This window comes from Perissodus microlepis, chromosome 18 (genome assembly GCF_051167445.1).
Source record: "Perissodus microlepis isolate ML-2025 ecotype Zambia chromosome 18, ASM5116744v1, whole genome shotgun sequence".
Taxonomy (NCBI): Eukaryota; Metazoa; Chordata; class Actinopteri; order Cichliformes; family Cichlidae; genus Perissodus; species Perissodus microlepis.
Window position 1 is genome coordinate 27,446,903 of NC_140478.1, and position 24,058 is coordinate 27,470,960.

The 24,058-nt window shown below is 38.6% G+C and overlaps 1 protein-coding gene across 2 annotated transcripts; it reads right to left on the reverse strand.

The window, feature by feature from the left end:
• Positions 1 to 4,593: 4,593 nt before the first annotated feature.
• On the reverse strand, positions 4,594 to 21,786 carry LOC146368061 (sodium- and chloride-dependent GABA transporter 3-like). Of its 2 annotated transcripts, none has more exons than XM_084912830.1 (15): positions 21,658 to 21,786; positions 11,754 to 11,927; positions 11,596 to 11,670; positions 11,268 to 11,405; positions 8,642 to 8,720; positions 8,340 to 8,472; positions 8,120 to 8,254; positions 7,787 to 7,890; positions 7,544 to 7,668; positions 7,253 to 7,365; positions 7,027 to 7,164; positions 6,837 to 6,939; positions 6,236 to 6,336; positions 5,815 to 5,985; positions 4,594 to 4,866 (listed from the first exon to the last, which is right to left on the reverse strand). In XM_084912830.1, the coding sequence occupies exons 2-15, from the start codon at positions 11,905 to 11,907 to the stop codon at positions 4,822 to 4,824; spliced, it is 1,614 nt and encodes a 537-aa protein (XP_084768956.1). In that variant the 5' UTR covers positions 11,908 to 11,927; positions 21,658 to 21,786; the 3' UTR covers positions 4,594 to 4,821. The 2 variants fall into 2 exon arrangements, with proteins under 2 accessions (XP_084768956.1, XP_084768955.1); XM_084912829.1 differs by having other exon boundaries at positions 11,536 to 11,670.
• Between the last annotated feature and the right edge of the window lie 2,272 nt (positions 21,787 to 24,058).

Consider the following 24,058-nt stretch of genomic DNA (forward strand, 5'->3'; position numbering starts at 1 on the left):
AAAAATACAAAAACTGTCTCAATGAAAAAGGAAATGTATGGATCCCTGGGATAAAATGATAAAAGATTTAAATACATACCTCACCTCCAAAAATACATGTCAGTAAAGATTAGAAACATGAATCTGTCCAGTTACAAATTCAGTCACCTGCTTTGGTGCAAATGAAACTGGCAGCAGGCAACAAGACAGCCCTCAAAAAGAAGGAAATGTTTAATCCCTCCTGACTCATTTTTCTCCACTTTGCTTTGTGCTGCAGTGTTTTATGCTTCCTAACTAGAAAGATTGTTTTCCCTGAAGTTGGTCTGTCTGACTCTGTGTTACACTTTTGTGATCACAAGCAGTGCACATAAGTTATATAGAAAATATGGAAACAATGACGAAACTGAAACAGCAGTAAGAAAATAATCTCAGTAGATTCCACAAAAATCACAAGCATCTTAGACTTGACTAATATTAAATGAAAATAGTGGAGTCCTTAGAACTAGTTAGAAATTGTCAGCTATTGGACTGTTTCATGTTTGTTATTAAATCTGATGATCACAAAACTGAAGATCAAGATCAAAAGGTGGCAGCTTAGTGAGGACCAGTGACAGAATATTTAAAGGAAACAGATTCATACAAGATTCATACAAGATTCATACAAGATTCATACGAGATTCATACGAGATAAAGAAGCATTTGATATAAAATAAAATAAAGTAAAAACAGATATCTGTGATGGTTTAGGAGTGCTAGCTGATGCTAGTAGGTGCAAACTGAAGAGTTGAATGTTTTTGAGGCTCTTGAAGATATGCAACAAAGCATAAAAATAAATAAAATCTAGACTAAAATTGTAAACCCAGAAAAAAGAAAAAATATGCATACAAGATCGATTTTACTTGGCCATCTGCCCTTGTAGCATTTGGCTGAATAATCAGTTGATTAATTGGTAATGTGATTTTACAGGTTATATTAAGCTGTCACTGGTTAAGTCATCATTTCAGCAGCTGTTCCCTCCTGTCCCATTGGTCTCCTCTGCCAGGGCAGATGTTCAGTGGGGTGACGAAGAAAAGACAAACTCTGGAATGACTAGCTAGATATTTTGGTACCCAGGTGAAGTATAAGTAACTTGAAATTATCATGATCTTGCAGATCACCGACTGGGGGGTGATCATGGAATAAAATAAATGTGTTGATCTATTTGGAAGATACAGCAGAAAAGCATCCGTATAACACTAACCTGTCTGAAGGTACCAGCTGTCAAACGCATCTGTTCAAATACCAACATTGGCAGCAAGAAAACAGAGCACAAAGTCCTGATCCATCATAGTGCTTACACCCACTCAGGGTAAATGTACAAGTCATTAATCTTGAGGTGCTGCTAATCAACACAGAGAGGATGGAGGGAAGATGAAAAGGTGAGGAGGTTGTGTTACCCACAGTTATTCAGCACTGGAATGAATTATTGCTGAAAACCAGCCAAATACTGAAGCTCCATCAGGAAAATGTTTAATGAAGCTGAAGATGAAATAAGGACAAGGCTCATTACGTCTTCTATAACACGAGTGTCAAACATGAAGACTTGGGGCTGAAGAGCAGGTCATCTACTAATTAACAGGTTGGTGGTTTGATCCCTGGCTGCTCCAGTCTGCATGACAAATATCCTTGGACAAGAGTTGCATCCATCAGAGTGTGAATGTGTGTGAGTGTTAGATAGAAAGCACTTACATAGAAACAGAATAGAAAAAGATGCTTCTGTGTTGCAAGTTGCATAAAGTGCTTTGAGAGCTCGGGAAGAGTAGAAAAGTGCTAAATAAGAACATAAATAAGAACCCTTTTTAACTGCCCTCGGTCTTGTTCGTCCTGCTGGATAACATTGCAAAGTGACATAATTGTATTGTTAATATACTGCATAAATATTCCGGATGTGGTGATGCAAAGCCAGCATTACACCACAGGATTGAAAAAGCATTGAAAAGAAGTTAAAAAAGGTAAAAATATTGAGTTAGGCATGTTCAGTAAAATGCTATGGGTTTGTTTTTTCGACACCTTTCAACTGTTAGCTTTACATTTTTGTTTTCTTTTTTCTTCTTCTTCTTCTTATTGATATTGTCATTATTTTTTTACATATAGTTTTACTGGTAAAGGCTCCACCCCCCTGTGACCCTGAAATGGATAAATAATTAAAAACAAATGGATGGATGGTTGGGTTCTACTCGTCCAACTCACTAGAGAATAAATTAGGCTGTCTGTGGTTTTTTTGAACTAAAATGAGTTTGACACAATCATACTTCTTTTTTCCACAGAGGAGATGACCCTCACTGGTCATTAGAAAGAATTCGGGGCACTTTAGATTGGCTTCAATTTTTTAAGATCTAAAGGCTCCTTGTTTTGACTCACCAGTGCCAGAACAGGAAGGATGTACTTCTGAAAAAGTTTGAAGAAAATAATTGGTCATGTGCTCAATAAAATCCATAACAAGGTCATAAGTTAGACTCTGAGTTGGAACAAATTTGAAGCTAAATTGCTTTTTTTTTTTTTAGACAACTTAAGCTAAAATGAGCCAGTGAGCTCGGTAAAGCGCGGGGTTAGAGGGTGTAGAGGGGTTCGACAATTTTGTACGTCATATTTGTTGTGAGCCAATGGCTGTGATGGGGGTGGATTAATTGAGGACAGCTGTATTTGAATACTCTAGTCTACTTATATCCCACACTACAAACACTGCTGTGATATTTTGTCTCTCTGCGCAGGTGTGTCATATGGCCAGATCTAAGATGACTTGATTTAAATATGTTTATGGTGGACAGTTTTCTGCTCTGTGAATTGTATCATGGAGATGGGGTGATATTTTCTCTCTCTGTCAGGGCCTACTATATGCCAAAGCCTAAAGGCAGGTTTGGGTTGCTGAAGCCGGAGTGATTACCGGCTTTCTACTTACAAGGGTGGTGGGTCTTGGAGGACAACCACTGATTCCTGTTTAAGTGGTTGACATGTAAAATGCAAATGACTTGTGGCATTGATGGCTCTGGCCTTGGACTGTGTGTTTTATCCCTTTTGCAAGTGGGACACTGGACTGTTTTGTCCCTTCATAGTTTTGGTCATTGTACTAATAAATTATCTTTTAGAATTGTATTGGTTGTCATCTTTTGCCCACGGCTGCAATGGCTGGTCAGACCTAGAGTCTCTGTGTGTTACAGTAGTTTTTGCTAATTTGCTGAGGAATGATGGTAAATCTGAGCCCCAGACAGATGGTTTGGGGAATAAACTGTGTTATTTGTGAAGGCAACGGGTGAAGGTACCTAGAAAGAAGTTAATATGAAACAGTATTATTCCCCAAATTAAACTCCATTATCTAATTTTACCCATGTTTCACGTGTTCTCAGAGCTGGCCCAGAGCAGCTGAGATCTGAATGAGAACAGCAGGTAGACGAGAGCCCAGACTTGGATTATACTGTAGCTGAAGTCATGAAGTTTAATGATTTGCATGCCTGATTATCAAAATAAATGTTTACTTTGTCTGTGGAGGTTGGTTAAAGATTTTTGGGAACAGTAGTTGGGTGAGCCATATTTGGCTCTCACTGACAATTTATTTTTTTTAGCTCACTCACGTAAGACTAACCTTTAAAGTTGACACAGTTTCTTGTATTGTGTAACTAATCCTTCTTTGTGTACTGGCCAACTAAACTGAAACTGTGAAACGTGAAAACAATATTTTAGTTAACTAAAATAAAAATAACAAACAATATAATATTGCCAAATATCCTTATTTTTCTGTTAGTTTGGTTAAAAATACAATTTGCCTGAGGGATCGGTGGTTTATTGAGACTCTGGATGTCTACAAGACTGTGAGTCAACTGCTTTAACAATCTGTGTTTTATTGTAGCTGTACTGTTTGTTGTTTTGTTTTTCTAAATCTCGCCTCTGACACATGCCCTCCTTCACATTTATAATTAAAAAGATGAAAACTATCGCTGAAACTACTAAAAATAAACTAAAAATAAACATTTTTAATCAAGAAACTAAACAAGAAAACTCTGGAAACTAACTGAAATTAAACCGAATTAAAAATAAAGACAAAATAAGAATAAAAAAATATAATAATTAGAAAATACAAAACTATAGTAACTGGATATGCAAGCTCATTCATTTACCAATCAAATCACACTGGGGGATGTGTGACACGATCACACATCCTCCATATATATATCATATATATCTCATATATATTTACAGTATACAGTGCAGAGTATATTGAAAACATCCATTTAATAATATAATCAACTGTGTGTGCACTCCGCTCATTCAATGTTATTTTAATTAACTAAAACCATTTAGTTAGCTGACATCTGTAGATATCTAAATGCCTCCCATGTAAATCTTTGGCGAATGGGAGGCTCAAAGGCTACTTTAACTCTGCTGTCGAAAATCTAATTAGCACTTAGTTCACTTTAATTATACTTTTGGTATCATCAACATTTGCTGTTATTCCAGACAATACTGAAACCCCGTTTGCTTATCATCAATATTTTAGCCTTTTAAATGTAATTTTCTAATTTACAAAGTTTATAAAATGCTAACAGCATCTTACCTGAGTATGTAACTGGTTCTTTGTATAGACAGTGTGCTAAAACAAAAGACTTGAGAAATGTCCGAAATGAACAACCATTAAAGTTTGTTTTCATTTAATTGTGAATTTATTAATAAATCATTGCTGATTACTACAAAGTCATGAGAGCTGAAAAGGTTTTTAACCTTAAGTTTTAAGTGAACTGGAGACACGGTCCCACAAAGAGCTTCAGCTTTACAGTTGTTGCCTCTTAGTTTCATTCCTTCATTTTCTGTCTACTTCACTGGCTCTTCAACAGGACGACAAAGGATGTGCAAACGCTGGAACACAGAAAAGGATGACTGATTAGTTAATACATTGAAAACTTGGCTGCAATTATATATTAAGCCATTCAGCCATGACTGCGGTAGGTTTATGTGATTGATTATGTAAGGTGTGAGTCATGAGTTTCTGGCTCTCTTCCACAGCATGTCTTTCATCCTGTCTTCCTTCTCTCACCGGAACCGGTTGCAGCAGATGGCTCCGCCCCTCCCTGAGCCTGGTTCTGCCGGAGGTTTCTTCCTGTTAAAAGGGAGTTTTTCCTTCCCACTGTCGCCACAGTGCTTGCTCATAGGGGGTCATATGATTGTTGGGTTTTTTCTCTGTATGAATTATTGTACGGTCTACCTTACAATATAAAGCGCCTTGAGGCGACTGTTGTTGTGATTTGGCGCTATATAAATAAAACTGAATTCAATTCAATTCAACAGTAATAAAGTTAACTGTCTAAAAGTCTATAATAAACTGCTAGCATATAATCATAGTGTACAGCTGTACATACAACTAAAAGTGACCAGATTTTCAGAGCCATGCTTTTTTAAAATCAAGCCTGCATCTTTACCTCTACAAAATATTGCAGTTTTATAAACTCCCAGTGCATACCTGTGCTAATTTGTGATAGAGGAGGGTCGAACCATCATAACATGAAATAACGAAGATAAATATTTACATTTTTCTAATTCTCAAGCCATGAAAAATAGGACAAAAGACCATCACTGAAAGAAGAGCCTATTTGTCAGCTTTGTAAAATTAAACAATATTAATGGGTTAACAAGTTTTGTTGAACTTGCCTTTGAACTAAGCCACGCAGTGTCACATCTGTGAATTACCATAGCTGGCTGGCTTTATTCTTTTATATGTTATGTATTGATTCTACTAAACGAAGAAGAAAAAGGTCGGTGTTAACAGTGTGTGGCAAAATAGCAGGAGTATCTTCACTGAGCACTGACCTGTCTGAAGGTGCCTGGTGTTAAATACATCTGTACAGCTGCGAACAGTGGTACCATGAGAACAGACGACAGAGTCATGGCCCATCCTAGTGTGTACGCCCAGTCTGGGTAAACGTACGAGTTGTTAATCTTGAGATGTTGATAATCAACGAGGTACAAGATGAAGGAAGACTGGAAAGGTTGGGTGAATCACAAAATAAAATTTAGATACATAGTTCTTACATGGTTATATCCCATAATTACAATAATTACTGAAAGAGATGATGGCAATGTTAAAATCAGTAATGAGGATTAGACTAGTGAATAATTGCCATCTCACTTTGATGCAGTTAAATTTCGAAACTGTAACAAACATAAATTGTGATCAACTTGTTAAAATGTATCACCATCTATCCATCCGTTATCAATGTTTTGGACTCACAAGTGTCAGCAGAGGAATGATGTATCTCCAGCACAGATTAAAGAAGGCAGATGGTTTCTGTCCTGCCATGTCCTGAATAATGTTGGAAAAACGTTCAGCACCTGTTGGAAGTTCAGAGGTTCATGTAAAGATATGGTATAAAACCCTTTTCTTATTTTGCGGCATTTATGGAAAGCAGTTAACACCATTTTAAAAGCTTTGGGTCTCCAGTGAACCACGGGGGCAGCCAATTTTAGAAATGGAGAAAACTTGAAACAGTGGTGAACCTTCCCAGGAGTGGACAGCCTACCAAAAGTACCCCAGGAGCACACTGGTGACTCATCTGGAAGGTCACAAAAAAGCCTAGAGCAACCTCTACAGGAGCCACATGTCTCAGTTAAGCTCAGTATTTATAATTCAACAGTAAGAAAGACACTGAGTAAAAATGTCATCCTACTTTGCTCAGTGTGGCTTTTACTCATTTTGTCTGAAAATCAAATAAATTATGTGCTGCATTTGGGTTTTTCGTCTATTTTTCTACTTGGCTACTCACTCAGCATTTGACCATCTGTGACCATCTGCTCATTACGGTAATGTCTTCTATATGTAGTCAAATACTCACCAAAAATCCAGGCTATAGCCACACACTGACAAACAGCCATACAATCCTGACAAGCTCTGGTGCAACCGTAGTAATCAATAAGCTGGAATATGTAAATTCCTCCCTGGCGGAGAATGAGAAAGTGTTTTAATAATTAACAAAGTTTAGAAAAACAACCAGCATTTTAAGCATTTATTTGGTTATTTTTTACCTCGGTGACCATGGTCAGATGGATGAGAAAGAAGGCTGAACAGAAGATAAAGACAAAGATTTCATGCCTCACTGGAGCACGAAACAACGTCGGAAACAAGTCGCTGATGGAGGTGATGACACTCTCTACTGTCACAAACTGGAGACAGGATTATCAGTGACTGTTTTCAGGTTTATATTCAACTGAACAGTTGTTAGTTAATAAACAGTCAGTACAACATTCCTACATGTGTGTCGACACTGAGCAGAATGAGCATCAGGAAAAAGCAGACGGTCCAGAACTGTGGCAAAGGCATCATCGCTGTAGCCTGAGGGTAAGCAATGAAGGCCAGACCTGGACCTGTGAATCACAGTTAAACAAGAACGAAGTCTATACTCACCATAAAACATTAATACAAAACCTTGTTCGAATTAATACTTGCTTTCAGTACTCTTTTGCTTCAAAATACATCAACAGAGCTGAAAGAGCCTAAAACCTTGACTTCACTCTGAATCTTTATATGTACAAGAAGGTATACCTGACTCAGCCACAGCATCCACAGTTACACCCTGTTTCTCTGCCATGAATCCCAGTACAGAGAAGACGACAAACCCAGCAACAAAACTGGTTCCGCTGTTCAGCAGACACAGCCAAAAGCAGTCTCTGGGGGGCAAAGTAAAGCAATCATAAAGTCTGTATTTTTTTCATATAATTGGATATATAATAGTTAAACCTATTTTTAAATCCAATAAAGGTGACAATTCATGTAACTTGTACCTACTTATAACAGTTATTGTTGTAATCATTGTAGCTGCCCAGAACATTTAGAGTCCCCATCGTCAGGCTGTAAGAGAAGAATATTTGAGAGCCTGCCTCAATCCAGACCTGTAACAGAAAAATATATATATCAGATGCATGTATCAGAAAAGGCTGTATTCTACTTGAAATTGGTTTTTATGGGAATGTTTATATGTTGGTTAGCTCAATTAAAGGTCCTACAGCAGAGTACAAAAAAAAATAAGTAGAAATCAGTATTTTTAAATTAATGGTATTTATTCAAGTTTGTCATGCTGGCAACCAGGATGGTGTACATGAAATTAAGTAAGCAATATACCTCAAGGTTAGCCAGCTGGTTCACATCTGGATACAGGTAGAAGTAAATTCCTTCCCATGCTCCTGGTAAAGTGAGCCCTCTAATGAGCAGTATTAGGAGTATCACATAGGGAAATGGGGCTGTGAAATAGGCTACCTGAAAAGAAAAAAACATGTTTATTTAAAATCTTGTGATGCAAATAAAGAGTTCAGCTTAAAGTTATCAAAATACTTCCAGTGACCTTTCCAGAAGATCTGACACCTTTCCAAATGCTGAAGTAACAGAACACCCAGCTGCCCAGTAAACAAAGAGCCAGCTCCCACCTCACACCGCCCATTTCCTCGATACCTACAGACATGCCCAGCATCCGACGCCTCAGAGAGGGAAAATTAGGAAAAACAAAAATCATGTTTTTAATTAATTTATAATTTGTTATGTTCAATTAAAGTAATTACTGGATTTATACAGAAACTTGCAGCGATTGCATCAGAATTCAAATTTTACTCATGAGAGCTCTTTAAATTATAAGTGAATTGAACTCACTCCCAGAACTCGACTGCAGCAGAGGTGACGTTGGTTAGATTTGCAGTCCCGTTAGATGAGTAAAGACCAAGACAGTTAGCTGGATTGGGGTGAGATAAGTAACTTATAACAACAATAATAGTAATACATTTTATTTATAGGCACCTTTCAAAAGCCTCAAGGTCACCTTACATTAGCACAGCAATTTAAAAACACACACACACCACTAAATGGGAATAAAATACACAACTAAAACCCCAAAACAAAAGCATAAAAAATTCTAGAATTCTAACCACAGAGAAGAGATTTACAGTAATCAAGATGAGATATGACAAGAGCATTGACAAGTATGGCAGTATTGTTTGAGTAAGTGAGAAATGAAAGCAGTTAATATTGCGAAGATGAAGGTAGGCCGTCTGGGTGATATTGTTTATATGTGCTGTGCAGTGTTGGGGAGTAACGGAATACATGTACCGCCGTTACGTATTTAAAATACAAAATATGAGTAACTGTATTCCGTTACAGTTACCGTTTAAAAGGGTAGTATTTAGAATACAGTTACTTTGTTGAAATAAAGGGATTACGCGGCGGTCTTTTCCTGTTTCATATGTTAGGCTATGCCCTCTCTATTTTTTGTAATTCCACACCGGTGGAAACACAAACAAAACACGCATTAAGAGGCTCAAATGCCCGTGTCTCAATCTCGAGTCTCATAATGAGGTGAAGAAATATTTTTTAAAATGATTTAATATGAAGGCAATAGCAGAGTGTTACAGACATAGCCCTAAAGAATGTAGCCTCATGGGCAGTGTAGTCCGTGCTGCAGGGAGAATGGACTGCCATACACGTTATGTATCTATGAGCGCCGGAGGGAGAAAAAGGCGAGTGGAAAAGTACGAGTTGTCATCGAGCATTTACATGGAAGCATGTAAATATAATAATAACCACTGCAGCCAAAAAAGAGTGCCTGACGAGCCCAGTTGTAAGTAAGCTATTAAAACTCGAGTGTACACTGTGTTCGTGTTTTCCTCCGAAACAATAAGTTCCGCTGGAGCAGCCTTTCAACGCCTCTCTCTGTCTCTCGCCAGCAAAGTTGACCAAGACAACAAAGTAAAGCTAGTTTTCAGCTACGAGCCCGACACGGAAACCAACGTGTTAGCCAGAGGTCCCTTTACTACGGTTCGGAGCCACGGACCTGTTTTATATACGCGCGGAAGAGTTTTCTATAGGAGAGTGGCAGTGGGTTTGGAATACTAATAGAGGTGGGTGTCATCTGCATAACAGTGAAATTAAATGAAATTATTGCAGAAAGGCAGAGATAAACTGAATTAATCAACTGGATTGTGATCTGTGTATGCAGTTGCACAAACTGTGAACAACTGGAGAGGTATCAGGGAAACCAAGCAAGTGCCATATTGTTGATGCCAATAGAGGCTGATCTATAGAGTAGGATATGATGGGAGATTGTATCGAAAGCTGCATTAAGATCAAGGAGAATGAGAATAGTGAGTCTGGAGTCACCTACAGGTAAAAGATCATTTGTAACTTTCACAAGAGCTGTTTCTACACTGGAAATTAACATAAACCAGATTGAAACTCTTCATTTAAATTATTTCCAGTAAGGCGTTTATGAACCAATAAACCAACTGTTCAAGAATTTTGGAAAGGAAAGGCAGATTCTAAACTTTTAAATTGTTTGGGTCTGAACCATTTTTTTCAGCATTGGAGTAAGTATTTCAGTTTTTAAAAGTGCTGGAACAGAACCAGAGAGTGTACAACATTAGTAGTAAGTGGGCCAAGAGAGGGGAAGGAAAGTTTAACAAGATTGGAAGGCAGTGGATCAAGTTGACATGTCATTGACTTTACCTTACTAATAATGGAAGATATTTGAAATACTGAAGTAAGCTCAAAACTGGATAAAGAAAATGACAGTCGGGTAGGTGAAAAGGTGCAAGCAGAACACGTCCCTACATTGCAGGAAGAAGGCAATTGTTGATGAATATTCATAATTTGGTATAAAAAAAGTCCATATATTTATTACAGAGTGCACCAGAATATGTTAAAGCTGTCTGAATGTGGACAACAAACTACATATATTTCCTTCAGCAGACTGAATAATATTAGTGTAGTAAGCAGATGTGGCCACAGTTGTTCCAAGAGAGTAACAACAGTAACTAACTAAACTAAACTGAATGTATATTGATGTATATTTATAGTTAAAGAATATAATTTGTTTATGGTGTTGTTTATGACTAAAATACATGTCTGTATGAATAATAAGTTTAGTTTCCCTGAAGAGATGCTCCAGGTGGAACAGGAAAACAATCATTTTAACCATTAATGTGAGGTAAACTGTTATATACTGCTATATACTATATACTACTATATATACTATACTACAGTAATATACTATGCTATACTACAGTAATAGCCTGATAGATAAAAGAAGATGATAGATAAAAATATACAAAGCTGAAAATGGAAAGACTGATTTTGTGTTTATACTGTTTTCTTATGAGTGTTCACATCTATTTCGGGGGGATTATGTTGTGATTACAGTCATTTCTTGCGACTTACTTTTATATATTTACAAATCTAAAACTGTTGCTAATATCATGCCTTTTTTGCTGATTGAATTTTGCCTTACCTGTATTCCAGGTGTTCTCACAGCTGACCCATGGCAGCTGGGAGCTGAATGAAAACACGAGGTAGAAGAGAGCCCAGACTTGTATTAAAATGTAGCTAAAGTCATAAAGTTTCATTATGAAAGCTCCATATCCAATTCCTATGATGGAAATAAAAATGATGGTTAAAATGTTGTAATCTGTGGAGCTAATACAACATGAGCATTTAAAACTTCACATATAATTTCTTATTTTCCCTGCTGATTTAATATTTTAACTGAACAAATATACCTTGTGCCAGTGGACACAGTTTCCTCCAGCAGGTGATAAATCCTTCTTGAGTGTACTGACCTAATGAAGTCTCCATTAGGAACAATGGTATCCCACACACCACAGCTAAGAGACAATATGGCACCAGAAAGGCACCTGAGAATATTCAAACCAAGATGATTATGTAGCATCGAATGTGATCTTTTTTATGCTACTCGGCAATGATCCTTTTAACTCACCTCCACCATTCTTGTAGCAGAGATAAGGAAATCTCCACACGTTGCCCAGACCCACCACATTTCCTGCAACGACCAGAAGATATTCTGTTTTGTTGGCCCACCGTCCTCTGTCTCCAGCAGTGTTCTGACTTCGCTTTACTCTTCCTTTGTTCATCTCAAGATGAAGGATTTCGCCTGTTGTGCAGTAGAGAGCTTTAAGTGTTTTGGTGTAGTTTCATTAAGTTATGAACAATATAAATAGAACAATATAAATTATTATAACGCTTTGGGAATGCGCGTGGCAGTTGACCGGTAACAGTCATGCATCAGGCACTCTGCCGTCTCCGCAGGGTGCACTCCAATTACGCGCGATGACCGAAATCTGTGTAGTTATCACAAAAACAAGATTTTAGTAAGTCATTTGGGTCACAGTAATTTGGCCAGGTGTGATGAAAGGGTTAATATTGGAATATTAACAGTCGGTGTTTTGCATAATCGGAGTTACCAGATATGTGTTCCTGCGTTGGCAAAACGTCCTACCGTATGTACTTGATGCACATTCCTGCTGTCACACAATTCCAGCATAAATTTAAATAGTTAGGACGGTTTGCCACTTAACTTTACCCATCAGCGTATGCTTCTAGCTCATATTATGTAGGACGGTTTGCGACTTTATTTTAAAATCGGGTTTTAAAATAAAGTTGCGCAGAAACAACGGGTAGGATGGTTTGTCAGGACGGATTCCCAGAACACCCCGGTCGGGTTTTTTCTCCCAGTCCGCCCCAGTTTGCAGATATCTTGTGTGAAAATTCACACATGAAATTTGTCGCTTTTTATGGAGTTTTCGCAGTGAAGAGAACTGAAACCGTTAAACAGCAGCCGAGAAAGCAGCGCCTGCAAACCGGTGATTGGAGATGTTCGGGAGGTTCGAAACTCGTCTCGCCTTTCTACACAACTTAATTAAATCTGATTGGATCTAGAACATTTTTATCTCCTTTTTATTCTTTGACGAAAGTGTGAAATTTCATCACAGCTTTTTGTCCTGCACTTTCAAAATAATTGCATTTTCAGTAACCAAACAACAATACACATAGATAACTGAAACAATAATGTCACATAGACAAAGACGAAAAAGACAATTACGTCTTTTGAAATTAAAGGTTTGGCTTTAAGTCTGATTTGATTCTATTTTCAAGACTTGCGGACACTGTTAGACTTTTCATCGCCACTTTACGGTAACATACTGGCGTCACTGTTGCCAGCATCATACCGTGACGCCGTGTTACGGTAGCTTACCGTTCTGCAGGATGATACCGTTTTTTGCTGGTGTGGTATAATACTCTTGGACAAATTATGGTAACGCACCTTAGCCTTTTTTACGGTATCTCACTGGCGACAGTGACGCCAGTGAGATACCGTTATGTCGTTATGTCGTAAATTACGTCAACAAAGTAACATCATACTGTGATTAAGAAATTGGTATATGATAAGAGATTTTTTTAGTTTTGTGATTATTGTTTAGTTGTAGCTTCATTTAAAATAAGGAGAGCTTGTGAGTTGGAACCACCACAGGAAAGGAGGGTGGAACCAGATGTGTAGAGGAATGCGGTGGCATGCGATGCTGCCTCCTGAGTTGACGGTCTCCCCCCTCTCTCGCTCTCCTTTTAAGGAAATGTTTAAGTTTCTATACATACCAAGCTATCTCCTGTTTCAGCAGATAAGCGAACAGTTTTCCTCCTATCATGGAAATGTTTTTGTATACTGAACATACCACTCCTACTTCCTTGAAAGCTCACTTGGAGTATAAATAAAGAATGCGCTGAGAGCCCTGGGCGGTTTTTCTGTCACATCTGTTGTGTGCACTTTGACAGCAGAGCAGATCGGACCGTGACCGCCCATGCGCATGTAAAAATTAGATATCTGAGTGTGACTTCATTTGCCTTTCTAATAATTTTCTCTTCACATTTACTTGGTCCTCCGAGCCGGGTGTTGTGCCAAAAAGTGATTGTCTGCCAAAAACTGATTTCCGGTATTTGCCAAAAACTGATTGCTCGTATTTAAACTGCTATAAGTAACTTGCTGGGCTATAATATGTGAAACATATGTCAAATGCATCCCTCATGGATGACATAAAGTCATATTGAGCCACAAACAACATTCCTGTAACAAGGTAGAAGCCGCAATCAGTTTTTGGTAGTGACTTTTATATAACCTTTATTTATGCAGTTAAAAAGTCACTACCAAACATTAAAAATGTCTTTTGTAAGAGTAAGTTGGCCAAGAGGACAGCAGAAATGGCAGCAAATATGACAATAGTTCTGTAAAAATATTTTAAGTGAGGATAAAGGACCGGATTGGTTATAATGTAAGTACAATAACACAGAGCTGTAAAGATACTTGAAAAAACAGATAATTTTTTAATTCTATATATAATCCCTTTGTAAACGCTGTTCACCGAAGTCTATTTACCAACATACATAAAGATATTACACATAAAAAAATACACGGAAACATTGGAAATCAGTTTTTGGCAGGCAATCACTTTTTGGCACAACACCGGAGAGGAAGCATCGGCCGCTGTGTCCTGCCATCGTGGAAAGCTGCACTGAAATCTGTCCTCTAGGTAGGAGTGAAAAAGTCCAGGGACGCTAAAATTCGATTCCTGGCCAGTGTTTTATCAAGTGGTCCACGACGCTGGGATCCAGTGGCTGACTTTCAACATAGCCAGAGAATCTTGGGAAGGTAAAGGAAGTCACTCACTTACACTCGCGTAAAACGAACTTAGGTCTCACCCGCTGAAAGGGTCTAATTAGTCTAATCCAGATTTAAGATTTAAAGAAAAAAGGAAAACGCACGCAAGAATTAGAATATTTTCAAGCATGGAAGCGAGAGGCAGATCGACGATGTGAGAATAAACAAAAGAAACAAGAAAAGAAAAATGAAAAGGCAGAGGTATTAAACCCCCACTCCTGCTGCTGTGAAACCAACCCCCACTTCCGCTGCTGCGACCCCCCTTAAACAATTCTGTGATCCGTTTAGACCTCAACCTGGTCCTTATGCAGAGGCACAACGTGATAATCACCCAAATATATTCGTGTTTCGGCCGTGGTCAAAAAAAACCAAAAAAGATAGGCAAAATGTGTTAAAAGACGTTCCCCCTCTTAATGAAGGTTTCATACCCTGGAGAGATGCGGTAGAAATGATTAGAAGACAGTGGTATTTAAATGGTCACGAAATGTTCCAGGTAATACAAGACGTACTAGGTTTAAAAATGGGAACGGTTAGGGGAGATTTCACAGGTAGCGCCGCTGATGGAACACCCTTACCACCTGTAAGTCAAGACCTACAAACCGCCGTCACAAATTTATATGATCGCATCAGAGTTAGCTCCAAGGGCTGACTATGGCAAAATTGGCGAAGTGAAACAAAAAGCCAAATGAAAATGACAAAAGTGATGCAGAAGTATTTAATGTCTATCAATTACTGTCTGAAGTAAAAGGCAAACCTACACTGACAGTATATGTTAATGGAAAACCAGTGCAGATGTTATGTGATACAGGAGTATGTAAAACCGTTTTGAACAGAAAACCACAGGAAGTACAATTCTCAGAAGATACTCTAATAGTAAAATCAGCATCAGGTCACACTACAGTGCAGTGACTGACAAAACCCTTATTAAGTGAAAACTAGAGATCAAAATAGTTTAAAGTAGTTTAAAAAGGTTGGAAACAGACCCCACCGAATAGATATAAATATAAGAAGTACAAAAATAAAATAAAATAAATAAAGACAAAATTACATTAGAACTTATTTTTAATGTATTGAAACTAATAATAGGAAGGATAACAACCTGTAAACTGATATTAACAATGAAACATAGTTGGCATGACGATCATGCCCAGAATGTATAAACTGAATAAAGGGAAATAATTCACACGAAAGCCTTTTAAATAAAATAGAGAGATCCATAAGGTACATTAAGACTGTGTCATTGTTCAGCCAAGGAAGGTGTGTGAAAAGGTAAATGTCTCCAGCTTGGGAAAGGGTGAAACTGCAGATCACCCGAAGCCCTTGATGGATACAAAATAAAATATAAAATATATAATAATAAATTGCTTGATTCGCCGCGCAACAGAGAGAATGAATGTGACTGAAGGTTGGATCTGAGATGAGACAAACAGAAGACCGGTCTAAAAAGTAGGCACAAACCTGTTCAGAGAAAAGCAAATTTGTACAGATTGGATGAATTCTAAATTATCTGTTTGCTGAGTAAGATGATCCTAACTATCAAATGGGCTCAGTAGTAGTATAGTGGTATACACTAATAAAATATTGTAATATACTATTGTTATTATATAGAAAGAAAAAGATGATAATATTAATAATGACATAATATTAATAATAAGAAGCAACCTAGTCAGTTATGATGTGAGGTGGATGATTGTTATGAAGTAATCTGCATCAAGCTTAAGGTTTGCTCAAACTCAGTATAATGACATATGAGATGAAGAAAATAAAGAAACTATCTAAACTAATTAAGTGCATAGAGGCACTTGACCTGCTTGAAAACCTGTCATTTATCTTAGATAAAATATTACTGAGATATAGAGCACACCTATAATAACAACTAATAAGCCAAACCCTGTAGACAACAGCTAAAGCTACAGGATTGAGAAGCTGAATTAAATATGTGGACACCGCTAAGTTGATGAGCATGTTACACATTTTCTTTTATTTTTATCTATTTGTTTTTAGAGCAGAAGCTGCATAAAAGCCAACACATGCAGCTGTCTGTGAGCTCAGTTTTTCCCTCACATTTCTGCTCTGTTTCAGTAGCAGCATTTTTCTTTTTGTGTCCTGACTCATGTATGTTTTTTGTTTTTGTTTGATTATTTTATTTTGTTGATTTGGAAACAAATTTGTGACCATACTTGTGGATCACAGTGACACATAGTGATTAGGCATATGATTTACAAATGCCTAGTTTTAGAACTGTGAGCAATTCAAAGTTTAAAAAAAAAATATATATATATATATATATATATACACACAAAAAACCCTAACTTCAAAGTTTGAAATATGTAAGATGTGTGAGATGGGTGAATTCTTTGAAAAACTAGAAATTATCTAAAAATGCATTAAGTGAAAATGTAATGTTGCATCTATAGAGAAGAAAGAAGAAGCATTCAGTTATTTAAAAATAGGCATTACAGACAGATACAGTTTTAGCACTGCCTGACTATGATAAGCCTTTCTACTTACGTGTAGATAGAGGAGCAGGTTATATGAAAGCTGTGATAACACAGGCATTTGGAGAAAAATAACGCCTGTTAACATTCCTGGTGAAATTTAGACTCGTGTAAATTAGACTCTGTAGCGTCAGGCCTGCCTGCATATGCAAGCCTGTGCAGCCGCAGCAGAGGCAGTAAAAGAGTCGGCTGCACATATGCAGTCATATGTGCATATGAATTGCATGCAGGCCAAAATATAAATATATACACTGACAGCCAGTTTGTTTTTTCAGCAGTGCACCACTTTGCAAAAATTTGGCATAACAGAGGTATGGTCACCTCTACGGATAACCCCGTGCAACACGGCAGCTTATTAAAAATCTTATTGGAAGTGATCAGCTTGCCAAAACAATTGGCACTTTGTAAATGTGTAGCACATCAAAAAGACAATTTTATTGTCACAAAAGGAAATAATTTTGCAGATCAAACAGCAAAGCAGGCTGCACAACAAACGATAACGCTTCTAACATCCGAACATTGTACACAAATACCACTTGACGTACTAAAAACCGAACAAAAAGCTGCAACAATCACTGAACAGAACAAGTGGCTGAAATGTGGAGCACAACTGAAAGATGACTTAATGGTCTGTGATGGAAAACCAATATTACCAGAGTCGTTACACAGGACAGTGGCTGTAGTGACACATGAAGTAATACATGTGTCAACAGGAGGGAAATATAGTATAGATAAACAATACACACTTTTATACTATAAATTTTGAAACTTCAGCGAAAAATTTGTAAGAACATGCCTATTCTGTCAAAAACACAACTCACAAGGAAACTTAAGACCTAAGAGAGGCCAGTTCTCCACACCATCCACATGGATTTTATTGAATTGAATGAATGTCAAGGATTAAAATATGCCTTAGTGATCATAGATGTGTTTTCAAACTGACCAGAGATATATCCAGTAAAAAGCAGAGGCAATCTTCATTGCAAAATGTTTATGTAATCATTTTATTCCAACATATGGTATCCCTTCTCTGATAAGATCAGACAATGGGACACATTTTGTCAATGATGTGATCAGTAAGGTCTCTGAAGCACTAGGATTCAGCATAAGGAATCACTGTGCTTATCATCTATGGAGTGCAGGGTTAGTAGAGAGAACTAACGGCACCACAAAACAGAGACTCAGAAAATGCCTGAAATAGATAAAAATGCAAAGAGTTTAGTTTATTTAAAAGGCAGTGTGTGTGAGAGGATTATGAAATTATTGTGTGAATGACGTTACATTTTAGATTAAAAGTTAGTAGAATTACAGAGGGTTTGTAGATTGTAAATACAAAATGAGTTTGATTAGCCTGTAGAAACACAAAAGAGAGTAACAGGAAGTGTGTGTGTGACAGGAACTTTGCATGCCCATATAAGGAGTGAGCACCCAGAGAGAAAAACAGAAGAGACAGACTCTAGCCAGATGAAGCAAATGGAGGCTTTAAGAAAAGAAATGAAAATGATATTAATGGTATGGTTTAGTGTGTCAATATAGGTCACAAATAAATAAAGGTGGACTTTTCTCAACCTAGAATTTTGAGCATAGCAGCAAAACCATAGATCAACATAATTGGGAGAAAACAAGCCAAAGTTTGGCTTAAAATTTTACAGCTTGACCTCCCACTTGTCCCGATCCTGAGAAGAAGCTCAAAGGACAGTCAATCTCCTGATGAAGACCAACAGAATATCGTGGAATTGAAGAATTAACAGCAGGCTGGTAAGAACAGTGTGACATAACTGTTTAAAGGCACTGAATGTGATATTTTGCCTGGCTGGGACTTAATCTAAAAGGAAGAAACAGAGAAGAAACAGATTGTGTTTGCTGGAGATTTAAGACAACAAAGGACACTTTGAGAAGGGTACAGGGGCCAGTGGGAAGGTGAAGCCCAGAGGAGTATAATTGGGTTGAAATTGAAGCCTGAACTCATGATGGTGTTTAGAGATGTCCACCAGATCACACCAAAGAGGTAAACAAAAATAGAAAACACACATATATAAATTGTTACATGTGAAATTATTTTTGGAAAGAATCAGAAGTAAGATAGTTTGAATCAGACCTCAGTGAAAAGATGCATGAATTGATGCAAGTGAACCAATAGATAAATCTGTTAGAAAGACAACTTTAGTAGAATGAATGGCAAAACTAGTAGAAAATAGGGATATTGTTTTGAACTGCCGTGCGACACTTCTCAAGTCTCTTGCAGATTAAAACCAGGTGAAGGTCCATACCAAGTACTCCTAACGACGCCAACAGCTTGCAAAATCGCTGAGAGGCCCTCTTGGATCCACCAGAGCCATTGCAAAAAATGGAAGTGAGTGACAGCACAACCTAAAGACACCACCACCCCGACTCTTTGGTGATCTACAGGTGAAGGGAGGGCTGATTGAGTATATCCCGCCTTCTACTTCTTGCCTGTAGTCTACTCACCAGAGTAAATCGGTGTGTCTGGTCATCATGAAGATTATTCTGTTTACCACCTTGGCCCTGCTGCCTACAACATGGACCCTGATGCATTTAAAGGATCAAGAAGTCAACTTGCATAGAAGAGCATGGACATATGACAACTCACACCTGGCTGAAGTGACACAGGACCACATCCATCCCTGGATGAACAACGCCTGGTATAGAAAATATATAATCGCAAAGAAGACAAAGATTGTTATATATGCTCACACATGCCTGCTACAACACAGCATGCTACATTATATGGCAGACTTATGAACATGATTCAAGTGGCATGCGCAGCAAGCTTTGCCAGTCTAGGTTATCAATATTTAGGAATTGTCCTAAACCACAGCGACCTCCTGACTATTGGACTATAGTTTTGGGCTGTTTTTAAATGCATCGACTAGCATCAACAAAGAGCAAAATCAGGAAATTGATGCCATAAGAATAACTGTTATGCAACACAGAGTTGCCCTGGACATGATCTTGGCAGAAAAGCGCGGACTGTGTGTGTTTTGTTTAATACAACTTGTTGTACATATATTCCAGACAATGTGCATTCTGATAATATGACAAATGCTCTACAATTACTTAGAAACGTTCAACAGGCACAGGTAACCGATTGGGCAAATTCACAAAGTAATTGGTGGGATTGGTTTATGAGCGGCTCATGGAGAACACTGATGTTTAAGGTTTTAATGTTTATTGGCCTAATACTTATCATGTTTTGTATCTTTACTACATGCATTATCCCCTGTGTAAGAGGAATGGTATCAAGAATGATATCTCAATCTCTTGTTGCATATGTCACTGTGCCAGACGAGGAAGAAGGAGAAGACGATGAGTATGAAACAAATGTGATGAATGATTATGTTTGAATGATACACATTTTATGATGACCAGACCGAAAGCACTCACAATGTAGGGTCTGTGTCTGAAACACATTGATGTATTTGCTTAAAATCGCTACAAACAGGAGGGAATGATAAGAGATTTTTTAGTTTTGTGATTATTGTTTAGTTGTAGCTTCATTTAAGATAGGAGAGCTTGTGAGTTGGAACCACCACAGGAAAGGAAAGTGGAACCAGATGTGTAGAGGAATGCGGTGACATACGATACTACATCCTGAGTTAACGGTCACCCCCCTCTCTCACTCTCCTTTTAAGGAAATGTTTAAGTTTCTATACATACCAAGCTATCTCCTGTTTCAACAGATAAGCTAAAGGTTTCTCCTATTATGGAAACGTTTTTGTATACTGAACATACCACTCCTACTTCCTTGAAAGCTCACTTGGAGTATAAATAAAGAATGCGCTGAGAGCCCTGGGCGGGTTTTCTGTCACATCTGTTGTGCGCACTTTGAAAGCAGAGCAGATCGGACTGTGACCGCCCATGCGCATGTAAAAATTAGATATCTGAGTGTGACTTCATTTACCTTTCTAATAACTTTTCTCTTCACACAAACCATGTCATTTCTATTTTTAATTTAGTTGTCGTCTTGTTTTCGTCAGGAAAAAAAGGCCGTTGACAAAACTAATATTGGTCAACAAAAGTAACACTGCTTTAAAGAAGGAGCAGACCCGGATACCTTTCACAGGTATTTGTGAAAGAGTGAATGAACCAAAAACATTTGCAGTGACACTTCCCTTTGTTAGTGTTGTCAAAACTCACTCTCAACAACTCTCAAAATATCTTCAGACTGTTTCAAGGTGTTTTCATTATTAATTATATCATTATTTATCATTACTCAAAAAGATAAACATCAGTCAAGCGATCTTTGAACATTGTAAAGATTTTTCTGAAAGGATTAATTAGCGTTGTGGATGTATTCGCTGCTGGGGGAAAAGGCACCTATTATAAATACAGACAGGCGGAATATTAAACATAAGCTGGTTTTCACAAACACACACACATTCCTTCCCTCTAACTCTCCCTCTTCATGCAGACCACTCCAGTTACTCTCCTGCAGCATACCCGTGGAACACTCCGCAAGCCTAATTTAGTCAGACGTGCTATGTTACTTTGTAAATAAACCTTTTAATACACTCATCACGTGTCTGAGTCTGCTTTCCGGGTAACCTTGAGCATTGCTTATGACAGAACGATCTGGTCAACCCATTGACCCCACGTGCCCAATACATTTACCGTCAACGCGCAATTTCAGGCAACATGAAAAGTCCGAAACCCACCAGTTATTTGAGCGCTTCGGTGAGTTCCTTCGATCCGCTCATGCAAAACTGTTCTCAACTCAGCGTTTCACGGAATCAAGCCAGAACCGAGGTCGTCGTTCTGCAGCAACCCGCCACTCTGCCCCGGGGCGCAACCCTGTTCCCCGCCTCACTGGATCTGTTCGGGAGGAGTTGAGAGCTGGGCCGCTGTGTTCTCGTGTTGAAAGTTTTTATTAGTTCTGACAGAGCATTTAAAGACACAACGAAGGCATAGAAGAAAGCTTTTTTTTTTTTTTTTTTTTTTTTGTGTCCCGTTTGGAGCTTTAGCCATCAGAATTGTTGTCTTAAGGCCAAGAAAGATGCCAAGCGGATTTATTTTACCAAGTGGATCATCATGGCCTTGCCATATTGGTCCATTTGATTGACCTTTATTATAATTATGTATTTATTTTATTTTCGGTTGCTACAAACGGGACAGACGTGACTGGGGGATAGGACAGGGAGAAAGAATGAAAGAAAGAGAGGGAGAGAAAGAAAACCAAAGGGGAGAAGAGATGGTGAGAAGGGGGGGAAGAAAGGAAAAAACAAACAAAAACAAACAAAACGCCTGGATCACCTGTATGGAGAAAAAAAACAGAAGAGAAAGCAAACAACAAAGAGCAACATAATAAAAACAGCACCATCACAATAAACTAGCTAGCAGTAGATAACAGTAGATACTAAATAATAAACGATATTGTGCAGCACGCAAGATAGACAGCGCACAATGTGCTTTGAGGCAGCAGCCAAGAAAGGTGTAGTCCGCGTCTGTGAACACCCGTGTGTACACCTGTGTGCACACCTGTGTGGATCAGCATGCTTGTATTCCAAAGGTTTCTCCATGTAACGATCTGCTAGGGAGTGTGGGGAGCCATAGCCCCGTCCACCAGGGTATGAAGCAGGTATGGAGGAGATCCAGGCCCCAGATATCCAGAGGCCCCAGAGTACAAGGACCCGAGGAGGACCACCAAAGGGGGGGGAACCGTGCCACCCTCCTGGGAAGAGCTGAGTAGAGCCCCAAACGAGAGGTCCCCCCGCAGCTACGGAGCAGAGGCCAGAGGGGGTTGCAGTGGCGTGCTCGTGGGCTCCGCCGGCAGCCAGCTGTGCCAGAGAGGACCGAGCTTCAGGCCCAGAGGCCAGAGGCCTGAGGGCATCCCACCCCCCGGAAGGAGCCCAGCCGGGCCACAGGCGCCCGGCCCCGCCAATCGGCCACCAGGAGTGAGCCGGTACATGCATGAGCGCCCAGCCCCAGATGACAAGGACCACCAACACACCAACGTCTAAGGGCATCAGCCACCGGCAGGGAGTGTGGTGAGGGGAGATAGGCCTCCGTACTTTAGAGGGCCTGAGATGTACCCAGAGAGGTTGAGTCTAAGACCCAACCTGACATATAGACACAGACAAACTGTCTGCCTTCATTCGGTCCAAGAGAACATAGGATAAAGTCCTGCTCCATCATAGTGCTTACGCCTAGGCAGGGTAAATGTACAAGTTGTTTCTAATCAACCAGGTAGAAGATGGAGGCTATCTGAAAAGGTGAGGATGTTATGCCAACCACAGTTTTTCAGCAATTAAGTGTATCATTGCTGAATAACAGGGGGAATCTTGACTCCTCGTAAGAAAAAGTGTTTAATCAATCTGAAGTATTTAGTTTTAGAGACAAAAACTAAACCTTTACACCCCAAAAAGTTGATTCTGTTCATCTGGACGTTTTGGGAATTCCTTACCTGGATGATTGAGCTTGCATCAACACATAAACTTTTACACCTTTCAGCTGCGATCTGTACATTTTAATGAGCATGCAATGACAGTAAACTCAGTAAGTGTTCTTCTTAAGACACGTTAAAGAGAAACTGTTACTGCCTGTTGCATATTTTGATAAGCACTTAGATTATACTTGCACAATCACACGCTGGAAACAAAACAAAACTGTGCATGAAGTATAAAGCAAGTTTGCTATGACAAGAGAATATGCTGAGACTATTTTATGTTTGCACCTTATTTTACCACATTCAAAGAGGTACAGAAATATGAGTTCACAAAAAATGATTCATTAAATCATAAAATGAATTCACAAAAACGTGGAGAAAAAAAGGTCTTCAGCTTTACAAATGTCAACATTTTGTTTGACTGCTTATATTTCTATGCACGTCACTGGTTCTTCAGTTGGACAACAAAGTACGTGCAAACGCTAGAACACAGGAAAGGACTAGCGATTCGTGAATACGTTTTTAAATTATAATAACAGAGATAAATCAGTGCAGTGTGTTTTAAGCAAAATAGCACGAGTATCTTGACTCAGCACTGACCTGTCTGAAGGTGCCTGGTGTTAAATACATCTGTACAGCTGCGAATAGTGGTACCAAGAGAACAGAAGACAGAA